The 23,310-nt window shown below is 47.5% G+C and overlaps 1 protein-coding gene across 14 annotated transcripts in view; it reads right to left on the reverse strand.

Annotated features, from left to right (window-relative positions):
• Dnm2 (dynamin 2) overlaps positions 1–23,310 on the reverse strand; it is an 87,364-nt gene that overhangs the window by 32,816 nt on the left and 31,238 nt on the right. For all 14 annotated transcript variants that reach the window (XM_048446505.3, XM_085689849.2, XM_048446504.3 and 11 more), the window contains exons 2-7: positions 22,578–22,651; positions 13,233–13,382; positions 11,098–11,301; positions 7,740–7,838; positions 4,960–5,120; positions 2,762–2,904 (exon numbers count right to left, since the gene is read on the reverse strand). In XM_048446505.3, coding sequence (XP_048302462.1) covers positions 2,762–2,904; positions 4,960–5,120; positions 7,740–7,838; positions 11,098–11,301; positions 13,233–13,382; positions 22,578–22,651 — 831 coding nt within the window. The remainder of the gene's footprint in view (positions 1–2,761; positions 2,905–4,959; positions 5,121–7,739; positions 7,839–11,097; positions 11,302–13,232; positions 13,383–22,577; positions 22,652–23,310) is intronic.

Here is a 23,310-nt window from a genome sequence, read left to right on the forward strand (position 1 = left end):
ATGAGTGGAATCACAGAGTACTGTGGGAGTCAGAACTCTGCTTCCACCATGTGAGTCTAGGGGATAGATCTCAGTCTTGGCAGCAAGCATGTTTACCCCCTGAGCCAACCTGTCAGTCTTGTGACTCATTTTCTTGTCTTTCACGTTTTGTTGTTTTTGAATACAAGATCTTGCTGTGGTAAGCCCAGCTGGCCTTGAAGTAAAGACCTTTCTGCCTAGGCCTCCAAAGTGCTAGTATTATAGGTGTATATGCCATCATGTTTGGCTATTTTTTTTCCTTTTAAATACAACTGTTTAGTTGGGTGGTGGTAGCTTACTCCTTTAATCCCAGCACTCAGGAGGCAGAGGTAGGTGGATCTCTGTGAGTTCAAGGCCAGCCTGGTTGGTCTACAAGAGCTGGTTCCAGGACAGGCTCCAAAGCTACAAAGAAACCATGTCCTGAAAAACCAAAAGCAAATAAATAGACAGATAGATAGATAGGTAAGTAGGTAGATAGATAGATAGATACATAAATGTGATTGTTTAACAACCAATGCATACATGGTTCTTTTTCTTTAAGATTTACTTATTTATTATGTATACAGTGTTCTGTCTATATGTATGCCTATATACCAGAAAAGAGCATCAAATTCTGTAATAGGTGATTATGAGCTACCATGTGGTTGCTGAGAATTGAACTCAGGACCCCTGGAAAGAGCAGCCAGTGCTCTTAATGACTAAATCATCTCTCCAGCCCACATGTACATGCCTTTTTGTTTTTTTAAAAAAAAAACAATTTATTTATTTATTTATTGGTATTTTGCCTGCATGTATGCCTGTGTGATGGTGTCAGATCCTCTGGAACTTGAGTTAGACAGTTGTGAAATGCCATGTATGTAGGTGCTGGGAACTGAACCCAGGGTCTTTGGAAGAGCAGCCAATGCTCTTTCCCACTGAGCCATCTCTCCGGCCCCACATATGCATGTTTTTTTAAAAACAAGTAAAACAAGCAGGCGAGGTGGCAAACACCTTTAATCCCAGCATTCAGGAAGCAGAGGCAGGCAGATCTCTCTAAGTTCAAGGTCAGCCTGGTATAACAGAGCTAGTTCCAGGACAGCTAGGGCTGTTACACAGAGAAACCCTGTCTCGAAAAACAAAAACAGAAAACCCGACAAGCCCTGGACACCATCCTGGTTGTTCTCATGAACTCTAATGATCTGTTATTTCCAAGTTTCTAGATGGAATTCTGAGGTTAACAGCTATGCAGCCCCTCCAGACAGGCCAAGGGCATCTGTAGTTTCTACTATCTCTCTACCCTAGTTGCACAGGGCCCCACCCTGGACAGGCTGCAAAAGCTTGAATGGGCTGCACTGCACTGGGAGCCTCAGGATATACAGAGTAGACCAACAGGATGACACACTGTGGAGGTTGGCAACCATAAGAAGTATTATATTGATAGTTTGTGTAATAATATATATATTTAGAGGGGAATGGTGGACAGCAATATGGAATAGTTCAATGAGTAAAGGCACTTGTCATTGAGTCTCTGGGAAGTAAATGATACAAGGAAGGAACTGACTTTTCAATGTCACCCTTGGACCTCCACACTCTGGGCTACAGAATATGCACTCCCTCCAAAAAAAAAAAGGGGGGGGGATAAAAGGGTGCAAATAATCATTTCAGATTCTGATGTTACAGATTGTTTCTAAAGCAGGGCTGGCCTTGAACCCAGAGCTCAACAGCCCTTCTGCCTTCAGCATCCCAAGTGGCTAAGGCGTGTGTGTGTGTGTGTGTGTGTGTGTGTGTGTGTGTGTCAGCCAACACACTCAGTTGATCACAACATATTTGCTTGTTCTCTTGCTTCTTCTTCTTCTTCTTTTAATTAGACAGGGTCTCTTGTAAAACATGCATGCGCATGTGTTTCTAGTGTCTTCCTAAATCCTTTCCAATCTGACAATTTCTCACTGAGCATGATTTGGCTGGACAAGCTGACCAGTGAGCAAAGATCAATCTGTCTCCCCACTCCCCGGTGCTTGCAGTACAAGTGTGTGTTAATGTGTTTGTCTTCTTACATGGATGCTGGAGACCCAAAACTCAGGTCCTTGGGTAACTTTACCAATTTAGCTACCTTTCCAGTCCCTGGCTTCAAACAATTTTTATTTACATGCACATGTGTCTGAGTGAAGACAAAGTGGGCATCAGGTCCCCTGGTGCTACAGTTCTAGATGGTTGTGAGCTACCATCTGGGTGCCCGGAACTGAACTCAGGCCTCTGAAGAAGCAGCAGTACTCTGAATAGTCACGTGTGTGTGTCGCAGTGCACATGTGGAGGACGAACCATCAAAGTGGATTTTCTCCTTCCACTATGTCAATCCTGGGGATGGAGCTGAAGCCAGACTTTGAGGCAGCACTTTAACTTGATGATCCACCATCTCAGCTCAGGAACTTTTGATTTATCTTCCTGCTTCCACCTCCCAAGGGCTGGGATGATGATCTTAACAATATGTCAATTTTGATGTGTCTAACTTACATGCCACAAGCCACAGCCAACTACAGCAATGAATGTAGAACAATACAAAATGATAATTTATTAAAACAATGTGATTTTTCACCTTTTGCTGTAATGCAAGTGCATGACTTCTAAGCATGTACCCTACAATGGCAATGTCATGTTGAAATGTCAAGAGTCTGACCCCCAATCATGGGCAGCTTAGGACAGGGACTGAATGGAGAGCAGAATGAATTGGACAGGCAATGGGGTAAGGCAGGGAGCGGGTACATACTGCAGCAAGGCTTTGGTCTTGCGTGTGGGGTCATCGGGCCGGAAATTTTTGTACTCTTCTACTTCCTTCTCCAAGGACAGAAGCTGGCTCTGTAGTTTGCTGCGCAGGGTTGGCAGTGACTCCCGTATGTGGTTGGTCAGTTGCTGTAGGGAACAGGTAAGTGTCAGACAAGGTAGCCCAGGCCTAGAGGCCAGGAAAGAACACAATTCACTCTCAGCCACAACACCCAGAGCTGTGGGTGCAAGCGAATGAGAGATACAAAACTCTAGACAAAAACATCAGGACATGGACAGAAGCTGGATGGATGGCACAAGGTGCTGCAGAAAGCCCGTAGGCAGATGCCGAATAACATCCAGGGCTATAGATGGTCCAACTGAGACCCAAAGGTATCCTAAGAAGTAGTGGGGGCACAGCTGCAGGGAGATGGGAGGGAGAAGAAGGGACAGAGCAAAAGCACGTCACAGCAGGTGGATTCCCATCAGCAGAGAAGACAAGGATTCTGAAGACACAACGCTAGAGGAGGGGAGTAGAAGAGGTTCCTGCTTGTGCTGAGTTCAAGTCCTGCTGTCCTCAAGGGAAGCTCCGGGCCTCAGGCAGGCCGGGTGTGCACAGCTCTAGTTTTTATAGCACTTCTTTGCCTATTATTGTGGGGGTGGGAAGTGCACATGCCAGGGAGCCTGTGTGGAGTCAGAGGACAGTTTTATGGAGTCCATTGCTTTCTTCTACCTATCTATGACTTTTGGGGATGGAAATCAGGTCCTTAGGTACAAGTGGCAGGTGGCTGTACCTGCTGAGCCACCTGTGGACCATAATCTTGGGCTTACAGAGAGGAGCAGGGACAACCAGTGCCCCACAAAACACCCTTCAGTTCAAGAGGACTGGCCAGTCTACACACCAGGCTCACAAGCAGCCCCAGGGCCTGTGGAGGGTTTTCCTTCCTATCTGTCCTTCCTCACTCTGCCTACGCCCAATGGGCCCCTGCCTACAAGACACACTGCCCAATTCCTGTTCCAGTTGCTCTAAGGATGAGCATCTTGCAGTGATCCCCAGTTGTAGCTAACATGGAATTTATCTGATAGCTTGTTTAGTGATTGGCACAATGGATGTTCTCAAAGGACAACTGCCCTTGTACACAGTGCCTCTGCCCCAGTCCACGCACAACTGAGGGACTTGGCTTGTTTTTTTGATTCAGGCAGACTCTCATTTATCCCAAATAATGTAGCTGAGAGAAGCCCCTGGATTCCTGATCTGAGCTGAGCGCTGGGATTACAGACGCAGAACAACACTGATTTATGTGGTGCTGGAGAAGAAACCCAGGGTTTCCCACATGCTAGGTTGGCACTATACTGCTATGCAACACTCCTAGCCCCTAACAAGTAGATTCCAGATAGGTGTTCTAGCATGGAGCCAGAGCCTAACACCCTCATTGGGGATTCTGATCTCTGCCTCTGTCTGCACTTACCAGTTTTCTGTTTCATGACTGTGAAAAACATGGCAGTCCCTGAAGACTGTTCCCTTTCACACAAATATGTACCCTGTGCTGCAGACATGTGGCCTCACTGACTTCTACCCTAGGAAACAGAAGGAACAGCTATTCTCCTTTGGTGGGTAAGAGGAGGGAAGCATGGGAAAGCTGGGCCAACTACTGCTTGCTCTGAGGCTGGGAAGGGTTTTAGATTCCAATAGTCCACACTGTAGCATCTTCCCACTTAGCTGCAGTCACCAGCCTGGACCGACTGTTACCAACCCCAAGATTGCAGTGGCCTTTTTTTTTCTTTTTTTAATATTTATTTATTTATTCATTATGGATACAATATTCTGTGTGTATGTCTGCAGGCCAGAAGAGGGCACCAGACCTCATTACAGATGGTTGGAAGCCACCATGTGGTTGCTGGGAATTGAACTCAGGACCTTTGGAAAAGCAGGCAGTGCTCTTAACCACTGAGCCATCTCTCCAGCCCCCTGCAGTGGCCTTTAAAACAACAGTGACACTAATAGATTAAAATAGTCACAACACCAGCTCATGACTCACCTGGTCCTCAACAGGCCTGCAATGAAAAACACATAGGATGGGAATAACAAGAAAGAGTGACAGCCTTGTTACTTGCCGGAGCCCGAGAATGGCACAGTCTAGATCCATACTCTTGTACAGTGCAGATTGCCCCACTCTACATGGCAGCCTCAAACCTCGGCTGTACCTGATTCAGGGTCTTCTGTAAGTGTGGGGTACCCATTCGGTCAGCCATGTGCCGGTAGGCTGGGTGAGAAAGGAAGAACTTCCTCTCAGCTGCCAGGGCAGCCCGTATGTCCTTTTTGCCCTCGATGTCTTTCTGGCTGCGGTTAACCACACCAATGTAGCCTAAAGAGAGAAGGTCAAGGCATGCATTACATTAGGAAGGACACAGTGCTGTGCTCCCAGTGTTGACCTGGCTTGGCTTGGGCCAGTAAAAGTTAGAAACAGACTGGCCCCATAAATTACTGACCAAAGAGGGCACAGGATGGCGGAGACCTCACTAAGGATGGAAAACAATGGAAGGTAGCTGGGGAAAGCAACTTGAAATGTGGAAGGAGGTGAAGATGGGCAGAAAAGTCTCCAGACTGAGCTTCAAAGATAACTATGAGGGGCAGAAGGGACAGCTCAACAGGGACAGTCCTGAACAACACTGGAAAGCCCTGGCTCCCACTCCAACACCACAAAATAAAGACAGTTGTGTAGTTACAAGCACTTCCCCCTTGTGCTGGGTAGTGTTTGTCGTTACTAAGAGCTAGAATCATCTGGAAGAGGAACTTTAATTGAGGAACTGACTCTATAAGATTGGCCTGTAGGCATTTTCTTTATTAGTGAGTGCTGCAGGAGTGCCCAGCTCACTTTGAGTAGTGCCACCCCTGAACTGGTGGTCCATGGTGTATTAGAAAGCAGGCTGAAGATGGGTGTGGTGGTGCACGCCTTTAATCCCAGCTCTAGGGATTAAACTAGAGGCAGGCCCTGAGTTCATGGTAGCCTGGTCTACAGAGTGAGTTACAGGACAGCCAGGGCTGCACTACACAGAGAAACCCTATCTCAAAATCACTCCCCACCACACAAAGAAATGGGGCAGAGCAGGTTACTGGGTGAAAGCAAGCCAACAAGCAGCGTTTCTCTGTGGCCTATGCTTCAGTTCCTGACTTCAGGCTCCTTCCATGATGGGCTACAAACTGTAAGCCAAATAAAGCCTTTTTTCTCCAAGTGGCTTCTAGCCATGGTGTCTATCACAGTAACAGAGAGCACACTATGACACTACTTCTCCCAATACCTATGTCAGTGGCTCATGGATGTCTCTAACTTCAGCCTATGGCCTCCAAGAAGGCTGCACATACCCAAACAGTGAGTTTAAAAAGAATTAAATTAAAAATAAAGACATAAAAACATTCCAAAACAAAAACACCATCAACAACAAACCCCTGGAAAACAAGGTAAAGAGAAGATAGCCTATCTTTTCATATTAAAATCCACTACAGACAGCACATGGCTCAGCAGTAAAATGGCTAGCTGCCAGGCCTGATGACCTGAGTTTGACCTCCCAGAATTCATGTGATGGACAAAGAGTTGACTCTAAAATGTTGTCTCCTGACCTCCACACCCAAGTTGTGTCACTTCCCTGCCACAAACATCATGCATACCCCCATAGTTACATGCAAATAATAAATGAAGCAAAACCCACGAGACTCAGGCTTGGTGGCCCCTGACTGAGATGTCTGAGGAGGAAGGTGCTAAGTTAAAGGTGGCCCTGCGTTATGTCGTGATAGTCACTAGGCATGCAGTCCTTAAAAACAAAAACATGTCAAAAATGAAAATTAACAAAAATAAAAAATATATATGCATATGTAAGTGAATAAGCCCAGTGTGGCAGTACATATTAGAATCTCAGCTGAGGCTGAGGCAGGAGGCTCATGGCCAGCCTGTCTCAAACAGCACCAACAAAACAAAGCACTATATATACAGTAACACAAAAAGGATGGGTGCTCAGGGCAACAGTCACACGGCAGCTGTCTGAGTCTGTAAAGTAGGAGGGAAGACGCAGTGGAAGAGTCAGGGTCAGAAGATACCTCTCACAAGTGGAGAGGAAGGGAGAGATGTCATTCTTGGGAAGACAAAGAGAGACAGAGGTCATGTAACTGCCATCATGAAGGAAGAAGAGGATGAGGTCATGAGTCCAAATGCATGGATTCTCAATACAACCAGTGCCTGGAGATGCTGAGCAACCCCTTGGTCTAAGGAGGAGCACTCCCAGTTGTGGAGCAGAGTAACAAGGCCTCACTTCCTCTTTAGTCCTAGCATTCCATCCCTCAGCCTCCACTAGCTAGGGAAGCACTTCTCAGCCCCACTCCAAGGAGCCAAAAAGTTTTCAAAAATGTTCTCAATAATGGAGGTAGGAGGACAAATGGAGTCAGTTCCTCCTTCTACCTTTATGTGAATTCCAAAGTCAGGTCATCAGTGCTTTACCCCAAGCTGTCCTCAAACTCATGATCCGTCCACTTCAGGCTTTTAAATGTAGGACTGACAGGTGTGTGTCCATGCCTGGTTATTCTCCAATGCCTAAACATCACCATCCACATATTGGAAAGTTACGGCTCTAGGGTCCTTCAATAGGCAGAATCAAGCAGTATGAGTCTCTTTGCTGTGTTCTGTTTGTGTAGCTGGAGAATGAACCTTGTTCCTAGCATATGCTGGGCAAGGGCTCTACCACTGAGATTCATTCCTAGAACCTTTTGAAAAAGCATTTTATATTTGTTTGTTTGAGATGAGGTCTCATGCAACCCAGGCTGGCATAGAACTTGCTATGTAGCCAAAAATGACCTGGAATTTCCGACTCACATCTATACCTCCAGAGTGCTGGGATTATAGCATGCACCAAGTCTGGCTGCCTACTTGCTTCCTAAGGTTCCAGAAGACAGCTGTAATTCAGAATCACTGTAGGTCCACCCCAGTCCTGCATACCTCTTCTCAAGGGCAGTAGCTTGTTTTCCAGGACATCCCTGGCATCTGTGCCTTCATCCATCAAGTCCAGCTTGGTGATAACACCGATTGTCCGTAGGCCTGAAAGAGCCCAGAAGTCAGAAGGGGTCACGAGGAAGGGCCCCTGGGGTCCTCTGACGGGCCATGAGATAAGAGACAAGTAAGTTATTGTGTCATTTGCCTGCGTGCCTGTTGGCAGTGTAAAATGACAATTAGAGCTCCAATGACTATCAAGAGGCAAGTGCTTTCTCAATAAACAGTGGCCAAGAATGTAGGTGGGTCACAGCAGAACCAGGGAATCTTCCCCTGCCCATTCCCAACATCACACTTGAACCCGAGCAACTGTTTCCAGGGCTCCTTGTTACCTGGCTCAAGTTCCACTCCAAGGACCACACCAAAGTTTTCACCACGTCTGCCAAAGTTAGTACACCCCACAGCAAAGCGACACCCCCAAATCCACTGTGCTTCTGGGCCCCACCTCTACTCATTAATCCCTGCAGCCAAAATTTTTTAGTTTGGGGTTCTGACCACAATTCATCCAAACAGTTTGTAAGCTGAGCTTCCAGGCCAGGGTAGGGGATGGTGCAACTCCATGGACCATACTTACTTTAGCATTCACAAACCCTAGGTTCCTCCCCAGTGCCAGCTAAGCTGTAGAGTACTTGGCAAGGAGCCTGCAGCTCTTTCCTAAGCACCCAATTATAATGGGCATGTTGGTACACACCTGTAATCTTAGTACTCGGGAGGTAGAGGCAGGAGGATCAAAAGTTTAAGGTCATCTTTAGCTACACAGGGTTTGAAACCAATCTGGACTACACAAGGTCCTGTCTAAGTGAACATGAACAACCTGACACATCAGAAACCCAGCACAGGCTGGGTACACATGTGCACATGTTACCTGTATGTACCACACGACCAAGACACATCAGGAGCCAACAGAGGCCCACAGAGACTGGTATCAGCTTGGAAATAAGAGGTGACTGCATTAGCTGGCACTACTCTGAAAGGGACTGCACCTAAAATATTCACAGAGCTAATAGGGAACAGGTCACACTACAAAAAGAAATGAATGGGAGGGGCCTGTGGCATGGACACCAGTGGAAACATCTGTTGATAAGAACAGATACAGTGAGGATAAGGAGCAGGTAGTTAAACAATGGGGCTTCCACACTGTCACTATAGTATAAAATAGGGCGGGCATGGCGTGAACCTGCAATCCCAACACTTGGGAGCACAGGCAGGTGGCTATCTGATACTGGAACTACCTTGGTCCATATAGTGAAGTCAGGTTAGCCAGAACTACATTCTGAAACCACAACTGAAAAATAAAAAGCACAAAAACCAAAGCAACAACCACAAAACAAGGGCACATTACAGATACACACACAAAAATAATGACAGACTGTCCCACTTTAAGAAATAACAGTTTGCCCAGTGATAATGGAATAGGCCTTTAATCCCAACACTTGGGAGGCAGAGGCAGGTGGTTCTCTGTGAGTTTGAGGTCAGCCTGGTCTACAAAGCAAGTTCCAGAAAAATCAGAGCCGCTACTCAGAGAAGCCCTGTCCTGAAAAACCAAATAAGTAAAAAAAAAAAAAAAAAAACCACACACACACACACAAATAAATAAATAAATGAGGTTTACGTGTAAGAGGAAGTTTGTCCAGGGCTATCTACATGGAAGCGGCGAGCTCTGGGGCTCTGTGGGCTCCTGGCTTTTCCACGGTAACTTTCTTTTCCATAATAACCATGAGTACTTTCAAAGGCAAAAAAAAAAAAAAAAAAAAAAGGAAAAAATAACTAAAGGAGGTCAGTGTGCTCGCAGAAGACACCTCACCATGGTGATGTCCACTTTGCATTGTCTCATTACATTAATACCTTCTTGTGGCCATGCCCATTCTGTGTGTGGACAGTGGGTAACATGACTGACATGTGCTGGAGGCCCCTTAGGAGGACCAGCAAAGCCTTGTACTTTCAGCTCATTCTGTATCCTCACAATCCTCCTCCTTCTCAAAATCCCCACCAGATTGTCCATGCCCTTTTCCCAGGTTTTATTTTCCTTTTTTTTTTTTTTTTTTTTGTTGCGAGAGAGAGAAAGTTCTAATGCAGCCAGGCTTGCTCAAACTCGTATGCAGCAGAAGATAAGCATAAACTCTTGAACCTCCTGCCTCACTTCTGGAGTACTTGTATTGCAGGTGTGCAGCACCACACCAAGTTCATGTAGTGATGGATTCTGTGTACTTGGCAAGCACACCACCAAATGAGCTATAGCCCAGGCCACCCCCAAAATGTTCCCACCTCAACAGGGAAGACTGTACGCTGCAGACAGATGTGTCTGGAATTATAACTGTCCTACGAACGCTGCTGCTAAAGACTGTGTCTTGCTGATTTACATTTTCTATGCCTTTTTAATTTTATTAGATCAACTGTTATTTTTATGAACATAAGTGTGTGGTGTGCACATCTGTCCTGTGCATCATGTGCATGTCTGTTGCCCACAGAGGTCAGAAGAGGGTGTCAGGTTCCCTGGAACTGAAGTCACAGATTGTGGCGAGCCACCATGTGGATGCTGGAAACCAAACTCATGTCCTCTGCAAAAACAGCGAATGTTTTTTTCCTTTCTCTTTTTTAGACAGGGTCTCACTATGTAGCCCTGGATGGCCTTGCACTCACAGGGATCCACCTGCCTCTGCCTATCAAGTTCTAGGTGTGTGTCACCATGCCCAGCAGAAAGTGCTCTTAACAGATGAGCCCTTGGATGGAACCTAGATCCTCATTCATGCTGGGTTGCATCTCCAGTCTGTCCCTAGGCAATTCTACCAGAGAAACAGCTGTAGACTAAAATTCAGACGTTAAAGATCCACCAAAGGTTCATGTGCTAGACTATCTGCCTTTATGAAGTAAGGTCTCCTTGAGGATTTCTGGTCACTGGGGTCCCACATCCCTTTTCTTACTCCGTTCTGTTCCCTGGGTATGAGGTGAGTGGGTTTGCTCCCCATATGCACAATGAAGTGCTGTCTTCTCACAGGCCACCAATCACAACCAGGAACCTCTGAAATGAGCCTAAATGTATGCTCTTTAAAGATGATGCCTATGTCCGGGTGTTGGTTCTACTGGTGGAAAGTTGACTAGCACAGGCAGACACCACCCTCTAGGGCTGGCAGAGTGGACCCCATCAATACTTAACGATGAATGTCTATTTTAAGTGGTGCAAGGGATGCCCACCACACAGGGGAATCCCAGGAGACCTCTTTCTAACACAGTCCTGGGCCAGAAAGAGCACTAGGGAAGGGACCTAGCACTACTAGAGGGAGTTGCTTCCCTGGGGCTGGAGGGTCACCTTGGGGATCCACCTCCTTGGCCAGTTTGAGGGCATCTGAGTTGGCCAAGTCCATGTTGGCTGGAGTGACGGCAAGAATGAGGCTGCTCTCTCGGCTGATAAACTGCAGGATCATATCCTTGATCTGGTACTCGATGTCTGGTGGCTGGTCCCCCACTGGTACCTTAGTGATTCCTGGGAGATCGATGAGGGTCAAGTTCAACACTGAGAGCGAAACCAAAAAGCAAAAGTGGTTAGAGACTGGAAAGGGTTCAGAGCACACACATAGCCCAGCCCTGAAGAGATCCAGTGGACATCAGCAAGTTCCCAGGGGGAGTCATATGTTGGGACCACTCCTAACACTCCTACTAGAACACACTTCTGTGTGTACTTTGCATGTTTGGTGTATCCCCTTATGGGCACATGCATGTGGAGGTCAGTTCACCCACATATTGTTCTCTACCATATTTATTTTTTTTTTAAATTTATTAATTTTACTGAGAGAGAGAGAGAGAGAGAGAGAGAGAGAGAGAGAACACGATGTATACCAAGGTCCATAGATGGAGGTCAGAGAATATGTAGTAGACAGCTCTCTCCTACCACATGGATCCTGGGAACTGAATTTGGTCGTCATGCTTGCCAATAGATACCTTTACCTGGTGAACTATTTTGCTGGTTCCTACACCGTATCTTTTATTCTCCTCATTGGGAAGAGCTACCTAGAGCTACTAACTCAGCTCCACATTATCTGTCCCAGGGTCCTGGTTCCAGAACTAAAGACACACAGACACAATGCTGTGCTGTTCGCTGCTGTGGGAGAACGCAGTCTTCACACTGGAACAGCAAGTCCACTCACTGAGCCATGTCCCTTCTTCTCACACCTTCTCTGTGTTTGAAGCAGAGTCTGGGTGTGAACTTATTATGTTGCTCGGGCCAGGGCTGGAGTTCAGTTGGTAAAGTGCACACCTAGCACCCCCAAAGCCCTGCATGCCATTCCTAGCACCACATAGCCATGTCTGGATGCGTGTGTCTATAATCTTAGCACTGGTGAGATAGGAGCACGAGGATGAGGAATTCAAGGTCATCTGAACCATATAAGGAGGCCAGTCTGGGCTCCTTATGTATTGTTTTAGGAAGGAAGGGAGAAAGGGAGAAAGGGAGGGAGGAAGGAAGAGGAGAGAGAACGGGGCCAGTGAAATAGCTCAGTGGGTAAAGATTACTATCACCAAATCTGATAACCTGAGAGCGATTCCTGGGACTTACGTGGTGGAAGGAGAGATAGACTCCTATAAGTTGTCCTCCAACCTCCACATATGCACCATAAATGTGAGAACACACACACATAGAAAAGAAAATTTGAAGAAATATATTTAAAAACAAAATGAGCCAGGCAGTGGTGCACATCTTTAGTCCCAGCAATCGGAAGGCAGAGGCAAGCAGATGAGTTTGAGGCCACCCTGGTCTACAGAGTGAGTTCCAAGACAGCCAGGGCTACACAGAGGAACTCTGTCTCAAAAAGACCAAAAACAAAAACAAAAAAGGAGTTGAGCAGTTACCAACACTGGCTCTTGAAAAGGACCTGGGTCCAACTTCCAGGACCCACACAGTGGCTCATTAACCACCTGTAATTCCAGTTCCATGGGATATGACACTTTTTTCTACACTAGATGTGTGTGTGTGTGTGTTTGTGTGTATGGTATGTATACAGACATCCAGGCAATATACATATACATAAAGTTAAATTTTAAAAACTTTTACTTTTTACAAAAATTTAGCTACTTTCAGCATCAAATACAAAGTCCTTATGTCTTAGCATACTGAGTGCTGGGGTTACAGGTGTATACACTGCCACGTCTGGCCCATTTTTATTTTAAATGTGGTACTGGAGACCAACTTCATGCTTGCTACACAGTGCCTGACCACAGAGCTCCAATCTCAGTCCTGTGTTTTTGCTTTTGTTTGAGATGGAGTCTTAATATGTTTTCTGGCCCTTGTCTCACAGAACTGAGGTAAAGGCATACGTCCATGCCCACTCCTGACAACCCCTCCCAAGGCTTCCTAGTCATGATGCATCTCTCAGAAGCTCGGGAAGAGGAACAATCCTACTGAATAGGAAAACTATACCGGCTCCCCTGGTCCCCATCCAAGCTACCTACCGTGTGGTGAGTAGACCCGAAGGTTGATGGGCACTGGGGAGATGCCTTTGTTGGTCCCCGTGACCCGGTCAGTCTCTGCTTCGATCTCCTGCCGGACTTCATCGAAGTCTGTAAACTTTTTGGACTTGCAGTGCAAAAACTCCGCATATTCTGACACAGAGATAAGAACAGATGTTCAAGGTGAGAAAGTGGTGGTGTAGTGGGGTGGAGGGTGCCAGGCAGAGAAGAAAGGAAACCACTTCAGTTCCTACAGAAACTTGAGGAACATGGCATTTGTTCTTTCTTTCATTTTATTGAGTTGGCTTATATTTTGAGACAGTCTCACTATGTAGTTCTGGGCTTAAATTCAGACATTTGTCTGTCTTTGCAAGGATTAAAGGTGTGTACTACCAGACTTGCCTCATTCTCCTTTTTTTTTTGTTCTGTTTTTCGAGACAGGGTTTCTCTGTGTCGCCCTGGCTGTCCTGGAACATACTTTGTGTACCAGGCTGGCCTCAAACTCACAGAGATCCATCTGCCTCTGCCTCCCGAGTGCTTGGATTAAAGGTGTGCACCACCACTGCCCGTCATTCTTTTTAAATTCTATTTTTATGTATGAGTACCCATGCACATATGCACGCATGTGTGTGGCAGTTATTCACTAACCTCAGATGTCCTTCCTCGACTGCTCTCCACCTTACTTTTTGAGACAGGGCCACTGAAAGGGGCCCAAGGTTTGTCAATTGGGCTAGGCTGGCCGGCCATGAAACTGCAGCAACCCTTCCTTCCATCTCTACCACTGCAGGGCTGCGGTTATAAGTGTGTACCCAACACCTGACCTTTTACAAGGGTACTGACGACAAACGTAGGTCCTCATATTTTGTGACAAACCCCTCACTGACAGACTTTTTTCTTCTTTTTGATAAAGGGATTTGGTCCCAGGCTAATCTGGAGCTCACTGCAGTTCGGAGAAGGACTGACAGTTGAGATCCATTGCCTCAGGCTCCCAAACGTTGGAAGAGCTGGGTACTGCAGCAGGCACCTGTGATTCTGGCACTTAGGAGACTGAGGAAGGACAATGAGATGAAGGCCAAACTGGGCCACACAGGATGTATTAACAAAACACAAGATAAGCAGGTGTTGTGTTTGGACTACAGGCATCAGCCACTAGGCCGGGGTCTGGATGCCTGATTTTGTCAAGGAAAGGCTGAGGAAGTGTCAACACTCACTCTTAAAGACTGCATGACACACTCTAGGTAATACTGTGGGGTAGCGAGGCACCCTGCAGAGAGGAGCCAGGATGGGTACTGGTGTGGAGCACCTGAGAATGAAAACCAAAATAACTTAGCTGTCCAAATCACAGAACCACAAGGCAAGTGGCCTCAGAGAAGAGCAGCCACAGGGAGCTTGAGACCAGAGGCCTGGGCAGGGAAAAGTCTCCATAGGTAGAGCTGTCTCAGCAGTGCATTTGGCAGAACCCTCAGCAGGCATGCAGGAAGCCTGGGAGACCCCAGCACTTCATAACACAGCATGGTAACAAGGGTCTGTTATCCTGGATCCAGGGATGTGGAGGCAGAGGGTTAGGAACGGGAGCCCAGCCTGGGTTACAAGAGACCCTGCCTTAAGAAAAATAAAGTATGTAATGTAGCCAGAGATGACTCAAAAGTTAAGAGCCCTTGTAGTATAAACATGAGGATGGGAGCACCCACATACCAGCCAGGTGTCCCCACAAATGCCTATAAGCCGCAGCTCCAAAGGGCATCAGGGAGAGGAGGCTCACTGGGGCTTGCTAGCTTCCAGCCTAGCAAAAACAAAACAAGCCCAGAATAGTGGTGCACACCTTTAATTCCAGCACTCAGAAGGAAGGCAGAGGCCAGGAGAATCTCTGTGAGTTCAAGGCAGGCCATTATATTGTTTCAAACAAAACAGAACAAATAAAAGTCAAGCCCCAGAGAAATAGGTGGAGAGGAAAGAAGAGGACACCTGATGTCCTCCTCCTTTAGTCTCCGCACGTGTGCAGGTGCACATCAATACACATGTGCACACTCATGCACACAGATAACACAAACATAATGTTCATTTCACAGACATGCAGAGAAGGCATAGGAGCTCAGAGATGGCACTGAGACTGGGTAGACCAAGTCAAACCACCTGGCAGGGATAGTGACTTTCAAATTCAATGACCTCAGCAGGACCACGTCTGTGTCTAGCATAAATGCTGGCCACCCAAGAGCAGAGCAAGTGAGGGTGTGGGCAGAAGGCTCTGGGACACATTATCAGCTGACCCATTTCCCAAGGGCAGCCTTTCTCTGGCCTTCCAGGGGACAAGCGGAAGCACTCTTCCTGCAGCTGCCACTAAAAATGGATCAGTCACCCAGCCCCCACAAAACATCAGTTCTCTTCCTGATCAGGCAGTCAGCAAGTATGAGATGGTGGCAGGGTAAGGTAGCAGAGACAGGGCCACAGTCGGATCCGGCTCTTCTCCTTTTCTCTCTCCCTGCAGGGTCTTTCTGCCAGTCACCCTTTCCATCTTGGCCTCCTTTACCATCTGCATTATTTGATGGGGCTGGAACCTGCCAGGAGCAGCAGCAGCACCAGGTGCCCAGTGTTTGCTGCAGTTGTTAGCTTAACCAGCCCTGGAGGGCCTCACCTAGGTCTTAGTTCCCTTGATCAGCAAAACAGACGTCCCAAAAAATCTGTGTGAGAACAAGAAGATTGGCAACCAGCATCTCTGCCATTTAGGAAGCAGAGGACCTGAAGGAGCAATGTGGAGAAGTTCTTGGGGGAGAGGGCTCTGTTATCCCCGTTTTAACGCGAGAGAATCCAGAGAAGGTATGACATTCATATACGCCACATAACAACTTTGACATAAATGCCTATTTTAAGTTCATCAGGGCGGCCAACACCTACAGGAGCAGTCCAGTCGCCAAAGGCAGGATCATGAGTTAAAGGCCAGCCTGGGCTACACAGTGAAGACTTGCATAAAAAGAACCTCTCACTGGGTGGTGGTGGTGGTGCACGTCTTTAGTCCCAGCACTCGGGAGGCAGAGGCAGGAGGATCTTTGTGAATTTGAGGCCAGTCTGGTCTACAAGAGGTAGTTCCAGAACAGACTCCAAAGCTACAGAGAAACCCTGTCTCAAAAAACCCAAAAAACCAAAAACCAAACCAAAACAAACAAACAAACAAAAAAAACCTCTCACTGGGCGATGGAGGCGCACACCTTTAATCCTAGCACTTGAAAGGCAGAGGCAGGTGGATCTCAGTGAGTTCGAGGCCAGCATGGTCTACAAAGTGAGTTCCAGGACAGCCAGGACTGTTACACAGAGAAACCCTGTCTTGATAAACCAAAAAAAGAACCTCTCAAGGCTGAGGACTCAGTCAGTGAAATGCTTGCAATGCAAACATGAGGACCTGCATTTGATTCACAGAGCTCACACTAGTAAGACAAGTGTGGTAGTGCACGCCTGTAACCCCAGGGCTGGGGAGACAAAGACAGGCCTCACTGGCCAGTCAGCCTATGTCAAACAGCTAGTCTAAGACAAAGAGAGCCTCAGATAAGTTCCCTGTTAATGCACATGCTCAAATGTTAAATCAAAGAATGTGCTGGATGCCTTAAGGTTGAGCTGCCTTGCCAGTTAGTCCTAAACAGCCTAGGTCACACCTCTAAGCCATTGCCAGCTCTGCCAATCCAGGTACCCACGTTCCCATGGTGACAAAGCCAGTCCTCTGGTCCCTGTGCCAATACTGCAGCATTCTGACAGTCACATACCCACTGGAAGCAGAATGTATTCTCCCAGACCCTTCCCTGCACAAGGCTTTCCCAGTGGCTCTCAGCTGGTTACACAAGTCCCACTTCAGGGTCTGGCGCACGGCAGGGATAAGGGAAGAAACCAAAGGTGGGACTTGGTCAGCAGTCATACTGCTAATCCTGGTGGGCCAGCCAGCCTTCAGATGGTTCTGAACCACCATGTGATGGGAACTGAACTCAGAACTCCGGAAGAGCAGCCAATGCTCTTAATCTCTGAGTCATCTCTCCAGCCCAGGAAGGGGGTTTCTAATGAGCTTCAATCTGCCTAGATAAAGCTATAAACAAGGGCTGGGTGTGGGTCACTACACTCTCCAGCACAGGGTTCTGCTTCCTAAGATGTACGTAGGTATTAGGAGATGGAAGCAGTGAGACTTCACCCACAGTCTGGCAAAAAACGAAGCCATTGTGGCCAGCTCCTGATGCCCAGGACCACTACATCTGCCTACTTTAGATCTAGCATTGGTATGCATGTCTGGACAAGAATACCTGGGAGTTCAGACACACTTTGGAGACCCCTGGATACACCAACAATCAAACAGGATCTGTCAACCTAGAGGATTTGCATGAATGGAAGGCCAGCCTAGGTGAGGTAGTAAGTTCCAGTCTCAAACAAACAAACCAACAGGGCGCTGGAGGTGGCTCAACAGCCAAGAGTGCTGTTCCTGAAAAAGACTGAGTTTGGTTCTCAGCACCACATCAGGTAGCTCACACCTATAATTCCAGCTCCAAAGGATCCAACACCTCTGAATTCTACAGGCATCTACATCCATACACATCCATCCATCTATACACACACAAATGCATGTACACATTTTAAAATAACAAACCTAAAAGAATAAGAGTGGGTTTAGATAAAACTCAGTTTGGTAGAGAGCCTTTTGACCCTAACACTAGAGAGGTAGGGAAAGGAGGATCAGGAGTTCAAGGTCACCTTCAGCTTCTTAGTGAGTAGTGAGGCTGGGCTCAGTGACACACGGCCTCAAAAACAAAACAAGCAAACAAACAGGCTGTGTGCACAAGGCTACTCAGAGCCTGGGGCAGGAGCTCTGCACCTCAGGTCTGGGACAACAGGAACTGCCTCTTGTCTAGGATAGACAGTTACTCTGAAGCAGTCAGTCCAACTAGGCCCCAACTTTTTTAAAAAATTTATTTATTATGTATACAATGTTCTGTCTGTGTATGCCTGAAGACCAGAAGAGGTCACCAGACCTTTTTACAAATGGCTGTGAGCCACCATGTGGTTGCTGGGAATTGAACTCAGGACCTCTGGAAGAGTAGGCAATGCTCTTAACCACTGAGCCATCTCTCCAGCCCCACTAGGCCCCAACTTGAACTGCACCTGCTTCGAGCTGTTTTTTTTCTTAGACCAAGAAGCACCCCAAAGTGCTACCGATGACCACCCAAGCCTTGGTCTTCTACCAGTCTTGCACAGATGGAAGACATGGGTTCAGGAAAGGACCCCCATGGTCAAACAGCCTGGGGAAGGAGGTACTGGGTAAGAAATGGTGGATAGTTCCATGCACTTTCTAGTCCTTAGTCCATGCAGATGGAGCACGGATGAAGGATCCAAGGCCCCAAGAGGGGTGTCAGGCAAGAAAGGACAGCAAAGTATTTCAGCATCTCCCTGCCTCAGTGTATCTCCTGTTCTAGTGAGGAAGAGACACAGGGAGAACACCAACAGCACAGCTGGACATAGTGAGGCACATCTGTAATCTCAGGATGTCGGAGGTAGAGCAAAGAGGATCATAAGTTCAAGACTAGCTTTAGATATAAGCAAATTCAAGGCCAGCCTGGGCTACACGAGATTTGTTCTCAAACAAAACTCAATTTGACTCAAGATAGTACAGTTTTATCTAACAAGGAATCCAGTGGGACATGGTTAAGGGCCAGAGTGGGAACATAGACGTTTGAGGTGCAATGAGGAGGCATGGCTGTCTCCAGGGAGGAAGAGAGGCTGGGCTCTGACAACGTCCTGACATCTCTTTTCTGGCACAGTGATCATAGACCAAAGTCAGGGTGAAGGCTGGGGATGGGATGGGAGTTCTCTCCCACTCCTGTACCCACAGTTTAGCAGGATGATTCTGGGTGAGGGCAGGGTTCACTCATGGGCCACTAGGCTTCCTGAAGCCTGTGGTCCTAGGTAATTTTTAGACAGCATTAGCTACTAGTCATGGCTCAGCAAACCAGCCTGAACAAGAAGCCACAAGGCACTTGGGTGTCTAAAGTTCTGAAGGGGAGGGCCTTAGTCTGGTCTCACGAAGCCTATCTTTAGATTCCTGAACCTCGAAGAGCAGTGGTCACTGGGGTATGGAGAACACGGGTCTGTCCAAATCGCTAGCTCTGCAGCTTGGTTCCCAAGCATCAGTGTGAGGAACTTGATGTCTAGGGCTCGCCTATCCCTCTCCCACCTCTCTACCCACTATTCTATGACCTAGAATGTGCTCCCAGGGACCCTTGCCTAGGATCCGCTCTCTAACCAGCCCAGCTGAGTACAGCAAACGTATGTCTGCAGCATCTACTCGGACAGGGTGGGGAGACGAAGTAGCATGGTGACAACACAACACACCTTGAAAGAAACACAAAGGCTACCTCTCCAATAGACACCAAGGCCCTGCACAGCATGAGCATCTACCTGAAGCAAGGAGACTGGCAATGCCACTTTTAGGCAAAGCGTCAGGGACACTCAAGCTTAGGGGACACAGGATAGGACAATGCTGAGACACACTTGCCCACCCAGAGCAACAGAATTCAGCGATGTCCTCATCTCCTCAAATGTCATCCTGCCACAAACAGTCACACCTAGTAACCTGCTCCAGCCTCCTCTCACGTGCCTGGTCACATCCCTAAGAGCAGCCTCAACAAGGATCTAAATAACCCTCCTGTGGGACCCAGGCAAGAGGTGGGAAAGTTTGGGTTCCCTCCAAGAGGGAGAAAGATCAGGGACTGATCTTACCCTTCACTAAGGTCAGCTCTGGGCAGGTGTCCCCACCTCAATGGTTCCTTTTGTGGGCTTTCCCCCATTCCTACCCAGACCCACAGAGCCTCAGGTTTCCAGTAGACTTTGGCAGCCCAGGAACCTCCATACACACCAGGTCTGTTAGACACCAACACCCCCTCTTCCCTGCACATTCCAATCAGGCCTTGAGGTATGCTGTTCCAGCTATCAGGGAGGCTGCAAATGGAGGATCAAAAGTTCAAGGCTTACCTGGAACAGAGTGAATTTAAAGTCTACCTAGCCCACAAAATGAGAAGCTAAAAAAACACAGTTGGAGGGACTGGGAACATTGCTCAGCAAGGTGCTAAACTAGTTTGCATGAAGGTCCTGGGATCCATTCCCAACACCCCATAAACCAGGTATGGTGGTGCATAATTAAAATCCCAGTACTTGGCAGGCAGGAAGGCCAAGAGCTCAAGATTGTCCCCAGATACAAGTGGAGACCAGCCAGAGCTAGCAAGTCTAAACAAACAAACAAAAGCGGCTAGGGATATAGCTTGGAGCACTTGCCTAGCATACCCAAAGCCTTAGGAGCATTCCCCAGTACCAGAAACACATAAAGTAACTGTCAGCAGCAGTTCCAAGGTCGCTCCTGAAATGCTGCTGTCCATCACCTTCCCTCCCTTCCCAGTATCTTTTCCCTGGGAGCATAGGGTGGTACTCAGTCTCTGGACCAGCCTGTGATAAACTGTGAGTGCTCAATGAACCACTACTGGTGGCAGCCAGACAATCTAGCAATAGCAAGCATAAAACTACAGTGAATGGGCCAGAAGGATGACTCAGCAGGGAAGACACCATCCTGACAACCTGAGCTGGATCCCAGGGACCCACATGGAGGAAGGACAGGACTCCTGCAAAGTTGTCTTCTGATTTCCATGCATGTGAGCACGCACGCGCGCACACACACACACACACACACATACATACACACACACACACACACACACAAAATAAGAAGATGAATACAAAGAAGAGGGCTAGAGAGATGAATCAACAATTAAGAGCATACACTGCTCTTACAGGACCCAAACTTGGTTCTTAGGACCCAGGTAGGGTGGCTTAGGACCACCTGAGCTCCAGGAGATCTGGTGGCTCCAGACCTCTGTTTCCGTATCTGCATTCAGATGTATACACATGATTTAACAAATAAAATAAGGGGCTGAAGAGATGGCTCAGCGGTTAAGAGTACTGGTTCAAGTCCCTGCACCCATACAGTGGTATGTAACTCCTGTTCCAGGGGATCTGATGTCTTCTTTGGACTGCCACAAGGACCAGACACACATGTGAACAAATATATATATGCAGGTGAAATATCCATACAATTAAAAATAAAGATATAAAAAATTTTAAAAAATAAATTAAAACTACAGACTACAGTAAAATTAAGCATGGTGGCTCACCTAGTACTGTCATCCTAGCGCTCAGGTCCAAGAGAGCTGGGGCCAGTCTGGGTACCAGCTGTCCAAACAAGCAACCAACCCTGCAGGTATAAAGCTAGCACTGCTCATCAAGGGCCTGGCACATGATTAACTGGTTTTCCCATTATCTTTACTTTGCAGACAGGGTGCCCACAGAGAAGCCAGCACAGGAACCTGGAAAGGCTTGGCTTCCTTCTCTGCTTACCCAGGCAGGCTTTCTCAGGGTAGCCAGGGACCAGAAGCAGCAACAATGCCAGCTGGTATCCCATGAAAAAATGCAAAATAGGGATTCCTAAGGTGAGGCAGAGCCCTTCAGGAATTGAGAGTAAGTATAGGAAGAGTTGCCTTTCCCAGTATAGCTGACTGGAAGCCTGATCCAAGAGGCAGCAGCCTATCCTGTAGCCTTTAATGAGGCAGAACCCGGAAAGGGGCACTGTGCACCAAATCTCCAGGTCTCAATGGGATAAGGGTAAAGAAAAACAGCAGGCCTTTGGAAGGCAAGGTGTCAGGTCATGAGCATCCCAAGTCAGGGGCCCACCAGAAATGCAGGGAGCCTGGCTATGCCTCAGTTTCCCCAATTGTAAATTTAGTTATAGGGCATGTGGGGGGAAACTGGCAGCATGAGACCATGAACTGGGCCTCAAATGACAGGGCACAATGGTTCTTTTAATTGGGCCTGGTCTGTGACTGCACAGAAAGTATAAGGAAGCAATTAAAAAAAAAAAGATACAGAAAGTAACCATGGCACCTGTGGCCTGGTCCTGGTTGGGGATTCAGGGCTGCAGCTGGGGTGTTCACCGAGGTGTTTGTCAGCTTCCTTGTACATGTGGGACCTTCAATTCCAACCAAGCCCCTATCTGCACCCAGATATGACCCCCACGTAAGACTTGTTTGTTGTTGTTTGGAGACAGGGTCTTGTATACCACAGGGTGATCCTTCTGCCTCTGCCTCCCTAGTGCTGGGATTACAAGTGTGCACCCCCATGCCAGGTTTATATGACGCTGAGGATGGAACCTGGCCTTCCCACATGCTAGGCAAGCTGTCTGTGAACTACGCTGCCTCTGTATCCCTTATTTTACTAATTCATTTTTATTTTATTTTTACTTTTTCTTAGTTTTTGTTTCAAAATTTCTTTTTCTCATACCTGTTTTGGAAAAGATGAGCTGCAGAATGAGAGGCCTCCGGGTGACAATTCCTGATCCACGTGGAAGGAAGTCCCTGGGAGAAGAGAAAGCAGCAGAAGTGACTCACACAGTCCTGCTAGAGAGGCAGGAAGTGTGACCACAGGCAGTGAGCAACTGTCTGTTGCAAACCTCAGCAAACATCAACCCCAGCTGCCCCCGGACCCCCAGCCCTCAGGCTATGGAGGGTCTGTGAAGAAGGCTGAGGACTCAGAGCTGTGTGGACAGTGTTGCTCTAGCACTTCCACTAGGTCTTCTTTGTATTGTATTCAGACAATGTTCCTGTGGCAGAGTCCCAGAAGACTGAAAGAGGATCAAGTTCAAGGTCAGTCTGAACTAAAACCACCAACCACCAACAACCCAGGATGCTGAAGGCTGAGAGGCAGGCAGATGGGATTACACAACAAGATGCTGTCTCAGAATAAAACAAGGGCTGAGAGGTGGCTCAGTTGCTAGAGTGCTTGCCCAGAACACAGGAGACTCTGGGTTGGATTCTCAGCACTGAAAGAAATGGGAATGGTGGCTAAAAGCTTGTACCAGCACACAGGGTGGCAAAAGCATCCTGAGTTAGGTCATCATCAGCATCATCACATAGCTGGTTCAGTTCTTGCTGTCTGGCGAATGGACATCTGTGTGGTCTACCAAGTGGGGATAGAAATGAGTACAGTTGTCCTGGACACCTCATACACACCTGTT

The sequence above is a fragment of the Myodes glareolus genome, chromosome 4 (genome assembly GCF_982192425.1).
Source record: "Myodes glareolus chromosome 4, mMyoGla1.1, whole genome shotgun sequence".
NCBI lineage: Eukaryota > Metazoa > Chordata > Mammalia > Rodentia > Cricetidae > Myodes > Myodes glareolus.